The following is a 13,570-nucleotide window of genomic DNA, read 5'->3' as shown; positions in this document are numbered from 1 at the left end:
ACCTCCCTTTTTTAAGTTGATCTTGCTCTAAATCCTAGTTATGACTGTAACACTACACTCTGCACTCCTGAATTAGAAGCTCTGGAGTGGAGTCTCATGATGTGGGTATGCCGGCGTTGGACTGGTGTAAACACAGTAAAAAGTCTGACAACACCAGGTTTTAGTCCAACCTATTTATTTGATAATATACTCGCTTATATTATCAAATAAATAGGTTGGACTAAAACCTGGTGTTGTCAGACTTTTTACTGTGGAGTCTCATCCCAGCACTTGATGGGCAAAGAAGGTGCGTCCATAAGGCAGTCACAGAAGTTGAGTGCGTCAACCTGTAAATCTTTACAAGACGGCAATGGCTGGTAGTAAGAGCAGAGAGACTCCTGATCAGCCATGTTTGATACAGAGTGGTGCCCCTCAGGCTCTGAGCAGCTGGTGTTCTGTTCCACGAACAACTAGCTATGGAAAAAGACAGACGTCAGCTTTAGCGCACCGCCAGGTGCGGCAAGGGAATTTAAACAAAGACCTACTTTTATTAACTCATAGTAACGGAGGAACCCATTCAGATAGCACTACACAAATGCAGCATGAACTATCTCCAGTGGAAACAGTATATCGGAGGACAATGCTCAGCCTGCAGACTTCGTAAAAGCATGAAGCAAAGAGTTTAATTTGAACCATAAGTCCTCCTTTGGTTAGTCCTTCATAAAACAAACAGAATTGGACCATGTGTTCAAGCCTGTCACAAATTATACACATTCCTTACTGAGTTCTATTCGATTGCCAACCTCTGAGTCATTGCATATCATGTATTGGTTAGTGCTCGTAATACGAAAGACTCTCACTCCAAGAATATTTTATTACTTAATTTGACTGATGGGTGGAAAATGTTCCCAATTATGTTTTAGCAGTTTGATGTTTAATTGGAAATGGTTTTATTTTAGGATTGCAGATTAGTGACATTATAGACTGGAAATTGCTGTCAGCATAAAGCTTAATAAATTGTGCGATAGTGGCCAACAGTAATCAGGAGTAGAGAATGATTAGCTACTGCTGTTTCACTGCTGAATGAGTGCTAGGAAACGTACAAAGCTGAATTCATGTGTTTGGATAATTGAAGCTATGGAACAGGCACTTAGACAAGAAACAGACCCATTCTGCACAAACATGTGTAAAGATCAATAATTTGATTTTTCCTTTCATTTCGTAAGCTTGTGCAATCAATGGAGATGGGGCTGGGGCTCCCTCGCTGTGAGGGTTCAAAGGAGGGAGGCAATGGCCTAGTGATATTATCGCTAGGCTATTAATCCACAAACTAGGGACCCGAGTTCGAATCCCGCCACAGCAGATGCTGCAATTTGGATTCAATAAAAACTATCTGGAATTAAGAATCTACTGATGATCATGAAACCATTGTCAATTGTCGAGAAAACCCATCTGGTTCACTATTGTCCTTTAGGGAAAGGAATCTGCCGTCTTTGCCTGGTCTGCTCTACATATGACCCCAGAGCCACAGCAATGTGCTTGATTCTTAACACAGCCCCCTGCACAACCAAGCTGTGATACAACCAGAAAATACTTTCTATGATGCATCTGTAAAAGTTGATGAGAGTCGTAGCAGACCATGCCAAATTTCCTTAGCCTCCTAAGAAAGTAGAGGTGTTGGTGGGCTTTCTTAGCTATAACTATATAGGAGGGACCAGGACAGGTTGTTGGTGATCTGGACACTTAGAAACTTGAAGCTCTCAATCACTTCTACTTCATCTCCGTTAATACAGACAGGGGCATGCCCTCCGCTACACTTCCCAAAGTTGATGACTATCTCCTTCACTTTGTTGTCATTGAGGGAGTGATTATTGTCGCCGCCCCAGTTCACCAGATTCTCTATCTCATTCCTGTACTCTGTCTCGTCATTGTTTGAGATCCGACCCTCTATGGAGGTGTCATCAGCAAAGTTGAAAATCGAGTTGGAGGGGAATATGGCCACAGGTGTGTAAGAGGCTGAGGACACAGCCTTGTTCAGGATGATTGTGGAGGAGGTGTTCTTGCCTATCTTACTTCCGTTCTGTGTTAGGAAACCTAGGATCCAGTTGCAGAGGGAAGAGCAAAACCACAGGCTTCGGAGTTTGTAGATAAGTTTCATGGGAATAATAGTGTTGAAGGCTGAGCTGCAGTCAATAAATAGAGTCTGAAATAGGTGTCCTTGTTATCTAGATGTTCCAGGGTTGATTGTAGGGCCAAGAAGGCGGCGTCCACTGTGGACCTATTGCAGTAATAGGTGAACTGTAGTGGATCCAGGCAATCTGGGAGGCTGGAATTGATTCGTACCATGACTAGCTTTCAAAGCACTTCATAATTCTGGATGTCAGAGCCACCAGACGATAGTAAGGCAAGTGCCTGACTTTTTTTTGGTACCAGGATGATGGTCGTCTTCTTGAAACAGATAGGGACCTCAGATTGGTGTAAAGAGAGGGGAATTTCACAGTAACATCATTACAGTGTTAACATAAATCTACTGGCGACACAAGCAAATAAACTTTAAACTTGTCCTGCCACAGTACATGAAATGAGGTGCAATTGTATCTTTGATGAAGCTCTTCCAGACGTTGAGTATGCGTCTATTGTATCCATCAGTGCTGCCTATACAGAAAACCAGTGCTTGTGCCAATTAGAAAAAAAATCTTTCAGGCTTCTAGTGAACAAAGTAATGAAACTAATCAGCCCAGTGCTACAGTTGGAGGTAAATAAAGGAGTAAGTTGCCTTGCCAGGGGAATAGTGTAAGGATCGTACAAGGTTGTGGAAGGGCCCCATCTGGCAAACAGTGTGGGGGATCAGGTTTCTTTAATCACAACACTTCAAAAAGTACCTCACTGCCTGTGAAGCTCTGAGATGACTGGAGGTTATGAAAAGTCATGATGTGGAGACGCTGGCGTTGGACTGGAGTAAACCCAGTAAGAAGTCTCTCAACACCAGGTTAAAGTCCAACAGGTTTATTTGATAGTAAACGTCACAAGCTTTTGGAACGCTGTTCCTTCGTCAGGTGAGTGGAGAGTTCTGAGCAGAAACAGGGTAGATAAAGGCACATGCAGTTTACAGGGTACTGATTCGCATTCTGTAAACTGCGTGTGCCTTTATATGCCCTGTTTCTGATCAGAACTCCCCACTCACCTGACGAAGGAACAGCGTTCCGAAAGCTTGTGACGTTTACTATCAAATAAACCTGTTGGACTTTAACCTAGTGTTGGGAGACTCCTTACTGGGTTATGAAAAGCACCACTATCTAAACTGCTGCACAGAAAACATCACTGCTCTCAAATAGGATCGATTGAGATTCTGGCTTTTAGGAATTGACATTGTCAGAAACATTGAGGAAAGTTGTGCTGGGTCTCCCTGGACATGTTGTGCTTCTGGTTTAAAGTTTCCAAGCTTCACTAAATTCACAGGTAGGAAATCGGAAGACCGCTGTCAAAATTTACAGGTGACATCAACTCAGGGGACATAACTTGTGCATGCGGGATAGAATCATGGAAACACTATATGCAGAAGGAGGCTATTTGGCCCATCATATCTGCCTTGACAACAATCTCACCTCAAGCCCTAACTCCGTAACCCCATACACTCATCCCGCTAATCCCCCTAACCTACATGTCCCGGGACACTATGGGCAATTTAATATGGCCATTCAACCTAGCCTTACTGCATCAAAATATAGAATGACACAAACAAACTTGCAGAGTGGGCAGATAAATAAATGCCCAATGAAATTCAAGGTAGCAAAATGTGAGGCGGTTCGTCCTTGGGCAGCACAGTATTTAGCACTGCTGCCTCACAGTGCCAGGGACCCAGGTTCGATTCCAGCCTTGGGTCACTGTCTGCACGTCCTCCCCATGTCTGCGTGGGTTTCCTTCGGGTGTGCCCGTTTCCTCCCACACTCCGAAGGTGAGCAGGTTGATTGGCCATGCTAAATTGCCCCGTAGTCACAGGCGAACGTGGGGTTAAGGGGATAGGGCCTGGGTGGGATTGTTGTCAGTGCAGGAGCGATGGGCTGAATGGCTTCCTTCTGCACTGTAGGAATTCAATGATTCTATGATCCTTAAAGGGATGTAAAAAGAGGGCAGCTTATTCCTTGGAAGGCGAGTCGAGACACTAAATGGGGTAGAGAAAGAAAAGGACCTGGGATACATAAAAACAGCAAGCCAACTTCTAGGCCAAAAAGGTTTTGAGTACTGGCAGTAGGGTGTTATTACAACAATGGCAGCTGGGTCAGTTCTACAAATCTCCAGAGAGTCATCAGCTACGCTCCAGTGAACCTTAAGAAAAGACACAAAAATATCAAACTCATACTTATTGAGATTGTGAACACCATCGGAAATGTTTTCAACTGTTTGCTTCAGAATTAACGCATCTTCCTTTCTATTTCTTTTGTGAACAGTCTTGAGCTCCCATTAGGCAAGGTCTCAATATTCACGTGCAAGTACAGCCAGAACGACTCAGACAGGTCACTTCCTGAAGCCTAATCAAGGCTGCCATCCGGAATAACTCTGTTTCCCATCATCCCGGTCCCTTCACTGCACTTCAACGCAAGGAGGAATTCGATGATTTATTTAAAATGAAAACCACACTTGCAACTTTCTTCAGTTTAATGTTGCAGCTGTAGCATTGTGGCGGAGACAGGGATTCTGTAATCAACTTCCAGCAGGCTGAATGGATCCGTTACACCGTCTTCAATCCCTGCACTGGTGAGCACACTTCTAAAGCGGGGAGGTGATGGTGTCATGGTTTTATCACTAGACTATTCATCCAGGAATCTCAGCTAATGTTCTAGGAACCCAGGTTCGAATCCTGCCACGGTGGATGGTGGCATTTGAATTCAATTAAAAAAAAAATCTGGAGTTAAGAGTCTACTGATGAGCATGAAGCCATTGTCGAAAAAAACCCATCAGGCTCACTCATGTCCTTGAGGGAAGGAAATCTGCCATCTTTACCTGATCTGGCCTACATGTGACTCCAGAGGTTGACTCTCAACTACCCTCCAAAGGCAACTAGGGATGGGCAATAAATGCTGGTCAGCTATGTCCCATGAATGAATAAAAAAAAATTCCATCAGCTGCAAAGTGCTTTGGCCAGTGATTACAAAAGGTGCTACGTAAATACAAATTTTTTCTTTTTCCCTTCTTCCCCTCCCCCACGCCACCACACTCCTACAGCATGGGGGAAAGAATACCTTTCCCCAATTGTCTGATTCACCCTCCACCAATATTCTTTCCTGTCGGAGTTGAATTTATACCCGGAACACTGTAGTATCAACCCATTCTGCTTTCCTGGACTTGCTAACACAAACAGGGTGACACCATGACCAGACATTCATTATTTAAAAATAAGGACACAAAAATCAGGGCCTATTGTCATCATTGCAGTTGGGTTTCCAGTTCCAAAATATTCAACCTTCATCCTTCCCTTGTGGAGGATTCTTCCAGTCTTCCATACTCAACAGCTCTCTAAGTTCTCATTCAGGAATCTTGGCAAGATGCTCACACTGACGTGCGACAGCACTTCCCAGTGGAAAAGCTCACTAAACACCATCACACACTTAACAAACCTCGTGGATAAGCTATGAGAATTTTTCATCATCTCAAGTGCAGAAACAGGCTATTCAGCCCATTGTTCCTGTTCTGGCTTTTTGGTTAAACTAGTCAATGTCACTGCCCTGTTTATTCCTTATAGTCCTTTATCCATCACCCCTCCCACTCCCCAGAATAATTTTACAAATTCCTCTTGGAAAGTTTCCAATGAATTGGCTTCCGCCACACTTTCGAGCAGTGTTTTGCTTGTTATAACAACTCTGCGAGGGGAAGTTTTGACATAGAACTATAAAATTCCTACAGAAAGAGGCTATCCAGCCCATTGTGTCTGCACTGACTGTCTGAAAAAACATCCCACCCATATTTCCCATGGTTAATCCACCTAATCTAGACATCTTTGAACACTAAGGGACAATTTAGCATGGCCAGTCCATCTAGCCGGCACACCTTTGGACTGTGAGGGGAAACCAGGGCACCCGGAGGAAACTCACACAGACATGGGGAGTGACTGCATGTTTAACCTGACTCACTCCCGGCTGTATACCACTGTGTCTCCACCTCTCCTGGGTCTGTCCTGCTGTTGGGACAGGACATGTCCAGGGGTGATAATGGTATTGTCTGGAATGTTATCTGTAAGACATGATTCTGTGAGAATGACTACGTCAAGCTGTTGCTAGACTAGTTCTGTCAGATTTTGGCACTAGCCCACAGATATTAGTAAGGAGGACTTTGCAGGGTTGACAGGGCTGTTCGCTTTGCCGTTGCCTAGGGTGATGCCAGGTGATCTGTCCGGTTTCACTTCTTTTTATTGATTTTATTCATAGCGATTGATACAACTGAATAGTTTACTGGCCATTTCAGAGGGCAGTTAAGAGTCAACCACATTGCTGTGGCTCTGGAGTCACACGTAGGCCAGACCAGGCAAGGACGGCAGATTTCCTTCCCTAAAAGGGCAATAGTGAATTAGGTGGATTTTTCTGACAATTGACAACAGTAAACTTTTAATTCCAGAGTTTTTTTTAATGAATTCAAATTCTACCATCTGCTGTGCCTTAAAAGGTTCCCAAACCTTTTCCCTTTATTAATAGTTTATTTTTATTAACTCTATTAGTTTATTTATAACTTGGGACATCTATATCAAATCTTCCTTTAGTCACCACAGCCCTTACAAAGAGGAATCCAATCTCACCACACAACTGAAGTTCCTCAACCACAATACTATTTTAATAATTGTCATCTGCATCCTCTTTAAGACACTAACATCCTTCCTAAAGTCTGCAGACCAGAATCGAACACAGTTCTCCAAGCTGGGACATAACCCATATCTTAGAAAAAAAATCAGTATGACTTTCATGCTCTTATCATTCTTCCCCTGGTTTTTAATCTGGAAATGAGTTTGAGGCAGTTTTTTAACTGTGAGGGGAGCGTGCAGATCAGGACTATGGAGAGGGGGATGGGGGATGGCAGTGACTGTTGGTTACTAGGTAGCTTGTTGGGCCTGGAGGAAACACCCCTCCTCCCCCTAGCCCACAAGTAGTGCCGGAAAAGCATTTGCCTCAAAGGCTTAGTCCCTCTCATCTCCTGTTGAGTTTCCAGAGACCAGCAAATGCAGGCAGTCAGTGGTTAAAACACTGAGTTACTATTATAATGAAAGCAGAGAGTCTTGTTATAAAAAGACCAACTGCTCCCCTTGAGTGAACTGCTGCCCACCCATCACCATTTGGAGAGTTAATACAGACATGGAGGTGCTGAATAAAGCGTGGCACTTGACAGAGGCTTCGTATTTCAAAATCATGTTTCAAAAGCACAATGGCACAGTGGTTAGCACTGCTGCCTCACAGCGCCGGGAACCCAGGTTCGATTCCAACCTCGGGTCATTGTCTGATTGGAGTTTGCACATTCTCTCCATGTCTGCGTGGGTTTCCTCCCACAGTCCAAAAACGTTACAGATTAGTTTGATTGGCCACGATAAATTGTTCCTTAGTGTTAGGGGGGATTAGCAGAGTCAATACGTGGGGTTATGGGGATAGGGCCTGGGTGGGATTGTTGATGGTTCAGGCTCGATGGGTCGAATAGCCTCCTTCTGCAATGTAGGGATTCTATGATTCTGGCCTGAACTAGCTCCTCAGGTTGGAAGTGGAAGATTCCATGGCATTGAAAAAGAGGGGAATTATTCCCAATGTCCTGGCCAATATTTATCTTAAAGTTTATTTATTAGTCACAAGTAGGCTTACATCCGGTGAGGCCGCAGCTGGAGTACTGTGTGCAGTTTTGGGCGCCGCACCTGCGCAAGGATATTTTGGCCTTGGAGGGAGTGCAGAGGAGGTTTACTAGGCTGATACCGGAGTTGAGGGGGTTGAGCTATGAGGAGAGGCTGAATAAACTAGGCTTGTACTCGTTAGAGTTTAGAAGAATGAGGGGAGATCTCATTGAGACGTATAAGATGATGAATGGGATGGATAGGATAGAGGTGGAAAGACTCTTCCCGCTCAAAAAAGACAGTAGGACTAGGGGGCACAGCCTCAAGATAAAGGGGGGGCGGTTCAGAACGGAGTTGAGGAGGAACTTCTTCACTCAAAGGGTGGTGAATCTCTGGAATTCTCTGCCCGTTGAAGTGGTGGAGGCTGCCTCGCTAAATATTTTTAAGAAGCGGGTTGATGGGTTTTTGATAAGAGAGGGGATTAAGGGTTATGGGGAGAGGGCGGGAAAGTGGAACTGAGCCACGACAGATCAGCCATGATCTTATTGAATGGCGGGGCAGGCTCGAAGGGCCAGATGGCCTACTCCTGCTCCTATTTCTTATGTTCTTATGTTCTTATGTTCACACTGCAATGAAGTTACTGTAAAAATCTCCTAGTCGCCACAATCCAGCACCTAATCAGGTACACTGAGGGAGGATTTAGCATGGACAATACACCTCACCAGCATGTCATTTGGACTGTGGGAGGGAACCGGAGCCCCCGGAGGAAAGCCACACAGACACAGGAAGAACATGCAGACTCCACAAAGTGACCCAACGCAGGAACTGAACCCAGGACCCTGGCGCCGTGAGGCAGCAGCGCTAACCACTGTGCCACCCACATCACGATGGCATTAAGTGGAAATCCACTTGTTTAAACGCGGATTATCTAGTGACTGCTGTTTCTAGGGGCGCGCTGTGCTCAAACTGGTTGCCATGATGTGGAGATGCCAGTGTTGGACTGGGGTAAACACAGTAAGAAGTCTCACAACATCAGGTTAAAGTCCTACAGGTTTATTTGGTAGTAAACGCCTCTAGCTTTCGGAACTCCCCACTCACCTGACGAAGGAGCAGTGTTCCAAAAGCTAGTGGTGTTTACTACCAAATAAACCTGTTAGACTTTAACCTGGTGTTGTGAGACTTCTTACTGTGTTTACTCAAATTGGCTACCAGAGCCTCCACATTTCAACAGTGACTGCACCTTAAGAACTAATTCATCGGCTGTGAGAAATCCTAAGGTTGTAAGAATTTATATATAAACAGTTTGCTTTGTACTTACCGGAGAGTCAGTGAGACCGAACACATCTCGAACATCTCGGACTGGCTGCTTGTTCTTTCTCCTGTTGGTTTGGGTGTAGGTGTCCAGTCGGCGCTGGACGGCTGCAGCCTGAGCTCGGGTCAGCGTGGAGAGCAGAGCCATCCCGTCCTCTCCGGTAGAACCCGAGACAAGTGTGGACAGGCCGACCTCCTGCAGCCACTCTGCTTCCATCTCTCCCTCTGCAAACGGCAACACAGGGTCACGTTTATTAGTTGGATTTCCCACTTTATCTGACCACGGGGCTGGCAAAGAATTAGAATGAAAGACCACCTAACGAATACACAGGCATTTAGCCACTGTCCGTAGAGTTACACAGAAATTATTTGACTAGTTTACAGGATGTCCCTAGCTCAGCCTGTATTTATTACCCCATCCCCAATTACCCTTGAGAAGGTGATGGTGAGCTGCCTTCTTGGATCACTGAAGTACATGTGGTGTAAGTACACCCACAGTGCTGTTAGGGAAGCAGTTCCAAGATTTTAACCTGGTGCAGTGGAGGAATGACAATATAGCTCCATGTTATGATGGTGGGGGATTCGAAGGGGAACTTGCACATGGTGATGTTCCCAGGTATCCGCTGCCTTTCTCCTTCTAGGGGTTGAAATGGGGGCGGTTTGGAAGGTGTTGGCTAAGAATTTACAGCACAGAAACAGGCCATTTGGCCCAACTGGTCTATACCACTGCACGTGCTCCATATACGTCTCCTCTCGCTCCTTTGAATCTAAAGCCATCAGATTTTCAACTTGGGAGCGTAAACACTTTTCTGAGGACAGAGTTCTTCATCGGCGTGGTGGCACAGTGACTAATACTGCTGCCCCACAGCGCCAGGGACCAGAGCTCAATTCCAGCCTCGGGTCACTGTCTATGTGGAGTTTGCACTTTCTCCCCGTGTCTGCGTGGGTTTCCTCCAGGTACTCCGGATTTCTCCTACGGTCTAAAGATGTGTGGGTTAAGTTGATTGGCCATGTTAAATTGACCCTAGCGTCAGGGGGATTAGCAGGGTAAAAATGTGGAGTTACAGGAATAGGGTCTGGGTGGGATTGTGGTCAATGCAGACTCAACACGCTGAATGGCCTCCCTTCTGTACTGTAGGGATTCTACGATCTCATTGAAACCTACACATCAGATTTCTTTTGACTGAATCTCTTGGAAAATTACTGTTGGCGAAAGGATGAGGAATATTCTGCTTGCTTTTTATATTCCGCAGCTAAACTTTAGGATACATTTAAAAGAAGAAGGGGACTCTTATGACATTTCAGTGATTGGCCAGCAGCAGTGATCCATCCTGTCCTAGCAGCAAAGAGGTTGGCCACTGTTTTGAGACCCCGGCTTTATTTAACTCTGGCAAGTTTGGTGCACCAAAGAGGCAATTTTTTTTAATTCAATCTCAGGATGTGGAAGTCACTGGCAAGGCCAGGATTGGCACCCGTCCCGATTTACCCTCCAGATGCTGGCGGTGAGCCATTTTCTGGAATCGTAACCGAGTGACTGAAGTAGATTTCCACTTCAATGCCATCGTGATGTGGGTGGCACAGTGGTTAGCGCTGCTGCCTCAGCGCCAGGGTCCTGGGTTCAATTCCTGCGCCGGGTCACTATGTGGAGTCTACATGTTCTTTCCGTGTCTGTGTGGGTTTCCTCCGGGTGCCCCAGTTTCCTCCCACAGTCCAAAAGACGTGCTGGTTAGGCGCACTGGCCATGCTAAATTTGTGTCGGAGGAAAGCAAAGAGCAAACCACATTGCTGTGGCTCTGAAGTCATATGTAAGCCAGACCAGGTAAAGAAGGCAGATTTCCTTCCCTAAAGGGCTTTAGTGAACCCAACGGGTTTTTAATGACAACCAGGTCGTTTTACTGATATAGCCTATTATCCAAGACTTATTCAATGAATTTAATAGTCACAGTGGGATATGAACTCATGGCACCAGGGTTATTAATCTGGTGAGGCACAGCCTCAAGATAGGGGGGGGCGGGGTGGGGTGGGGAGCAGTTTAGAACGGAGTTGAGGAGGAACTTCTTCACTCAAAGGGTGGTGAATCTCTGGAATTCTCTGCCCGTTGAAGTGGTTGAGGCTGCCTCGCTAAATATTTTTAAGACGCGGGTAGATAGGTTTTTGGTAGGCAAGGGGATTAAGGGTTATGGGGAGAGGGCGGGAACGTGGAACTGATCCGCTTCAGATCAGCCATGATCTTGTTGAATGGCGGGGCAGGCTCGAGGGGCTGGATGGCCTACTCCTGCTCCTATTTCTTATGTTATGTTCTTAATCACTGTGCAGCTCCATGTATTGAAGCCTCAGGGTTGAGGCAGGACAATCACCAGCAAGGCAAGTTGTGAAGTGGGGCTGCAATTAGGAAGGGTGTGGATCCCAGACAGCAGCAACCTAGATTATTTCTCCAGGCCCCAGGGGAGGTATTGATTATTCCTCCACAGATTACTCAAGCAATACAATACTTTTAGTGGGCCTATTCGGTTCTATTGTTCCCAGGATAGTTCAGACACTGCAATGACATTGTTCTACTGAAGTGGGAAATGTAAATAGGAAATATTTCCCATATTTAAAAGGAGCCTCTTGCCTAGATAAAACAGGCAGGCACTTTGGGCACCAATGGAAGGACCCTTTCAAAATGGAGGTGGCCTGAGATATCCAATTCAGAGGATATCACTACCCAGTTAATGGGCAAGCAATAGAAGTCATAATTGGCCAACAAATCTGATCGATGACATTCAGGCATTGTCTCCCCTCTCAGAGGCATATCAACAATATTCCAAAACTTGGAATGGCTTCATAAGGTTCCTTCAATGTTTCCGTTTTGAAAGGCTCTGCCATGTGTGGACCTGCTTCATAGAATGCAGGAAGGTGCAGGCCAGAATTTTCCATACCATTCACACCCTGCCACCTCTGCCAGCGAGAACAGAGAATTTGACACTCAGCCAAATCTTCGTTCACTGCAGCGGCACCGGAGAATCCCAGGCACGGGCGAGGTCGGACAATCCGGTCCCAGTGTCCAATTGTCCACTGAGTGAGCTGATCTCAGGTTAGGATGAAGGATACACACAAATAGTCTCATAGCTATCAACTGGACAGGGGAATTTCTGTTCTCAATCAATTGCTAGGGCTGGAATTCTCCAACCTCGCCTGCAGCTGGGATTCTCCTGTCCCGCTGCTGCAAATGAAGATTTGGCTGAACACCAAGTTTTCCATTCTCACTGGCAGAGGCAGCAGGGAGTGCGAAATCCAAGATTTCCAAATCCTACTTTCATCACCCAAAACATTAATCTGTGGAATGAGCTGGCTTCACCCTCATAAAACTTGTGGCCAAGATCTTTTTAGCATTATGTTCCACACGAGTGAAGCCATCCTTGCAAAGATCTATTACTTTCCAGTGCCCCATCAGTGACCAGCTATTTCTCCTCCCTCCTAGATTACAAACTGTTCCAACTACTGGAATTCAATTCCTCAACCATGCTTTGGAGTTGTCTCCCATATCTCTAAGACACTATTACTCAGTCTTCATTCTTCAGAACCTGTTTTTTCTCAATGTGCTTTCATTTCATCCTAGCCGTTACCTCTCACTATCATTTGCTTTCCCTCTTACGGCAAAACATTCCATTGTCCAAACTTACAGAACGCAGTGCATTGATGTGATATTTGTCATTGATATCTGGGATGGGAGGAAAGGTGGGATAGATTGGGTCGGTATCCAATGGAAGTTAGAAGATTGAGAGATGGCCTTATTGAAACATATGGGTGGTACGGTGACACAGTGGTTAGCACTGCTGCGTCATGGCGCCAGGGACCTGGGTTCAGTTCCCGGCTTGGGTCACTGTCTGTGCGGAGTTTGCAAGTTTTCCCCGTGTCTGCATGGGGTTCCTCCACATGCTCCAGTTTCCTCCCACAGTCCAAAGATGTGCGGGTTAGGTTGATTGGCCATGCTAAAATTGCCCCTAGTGTCAGCAGGATTAACAGGGTAAACGTGTCGGGTTACGGGAATAGGGCCTGGAAGGGATTGTAGTCAGTGCAGACTCAATAGGCCGACTGGCCTCCTTCTATTCTGTAGGGATTCTACGCTATAAGATTCTGTGGGGATTTGATAGGGTTTCCCCTTTGTGGGAGAGACTAGGGAATGGGATTCACTGCACAACCCATCGCAAAAAGATGGTCCACCATTAGTGGGCTCTCCTGTTCCTGCCATTGTCAATGGGGTTTCCCATTGAATGCTCCCCTCACCACAGGGAGACCTGCACAGCTGGTGCACCAGCGACAGGACCGGAAGATCCCACAGGCGTAAACAGAAAGTTCCGGGCCAGAACTAGTGGTCACAGTTTAAAAATTGAGGCTATCCCATTTAAGGCAGAGGTGAGGAGATCTTTTCTCATTCTCAGAGAATCATGAGTCTTTGGAACTCTCTTCCCCAGAGACTGCCAGAGACAGAGTCAATGA

The 13,570-nt window shown here is 45.8% G+C and overlaps 1 protein-coding gene across 6 annotated transcripts in view; it reads right to left on the bottom strand.

Annotated features, from left to right (window-relative positions):
- Nucleotides 1-13,570, bottom strand: part of arhgap28 (Rho GTPase activating protein 28) — a 187,215-nt gene that overhangs the window by 58,451 nt on the left and 115,194 nt on the right. For all 6 annotated transcript variants that reach the window (XM_080194629.1, XM_080194627.1, XM_080194634.1 and 3 more), the window contains exon 3: nt 9,096-9,313. In XM_080194629.1, coding sequence (XP_080050755.1) covers nt 9,096-9,313 — 218 coding nt within the window. The remainder of the gene's footprint in view (nt 1-9,095; nt 9,314-13,570) is intronic.

Source organism: Carcharhinus amblyrhynchos, chromosome 8, assembly GCF_965287045.1.
Source record: "Carcharhinus amblyrhynchos chromosome 8, sCarAmb.v2.hapA, whole genome shotgun sequence".
NCBI classification, from domain to species: domain Eukaryota; kingdom Metazoa; phylum Chordata; class Chondrichthyes; order Carcharhiniformes; family Carcharhinidae; genus Carcharhinus; species Carcharhinus amblyrhynchos.
This window is presented reverse-complemented; position numbering and strand designations above follow the sequence as displayed.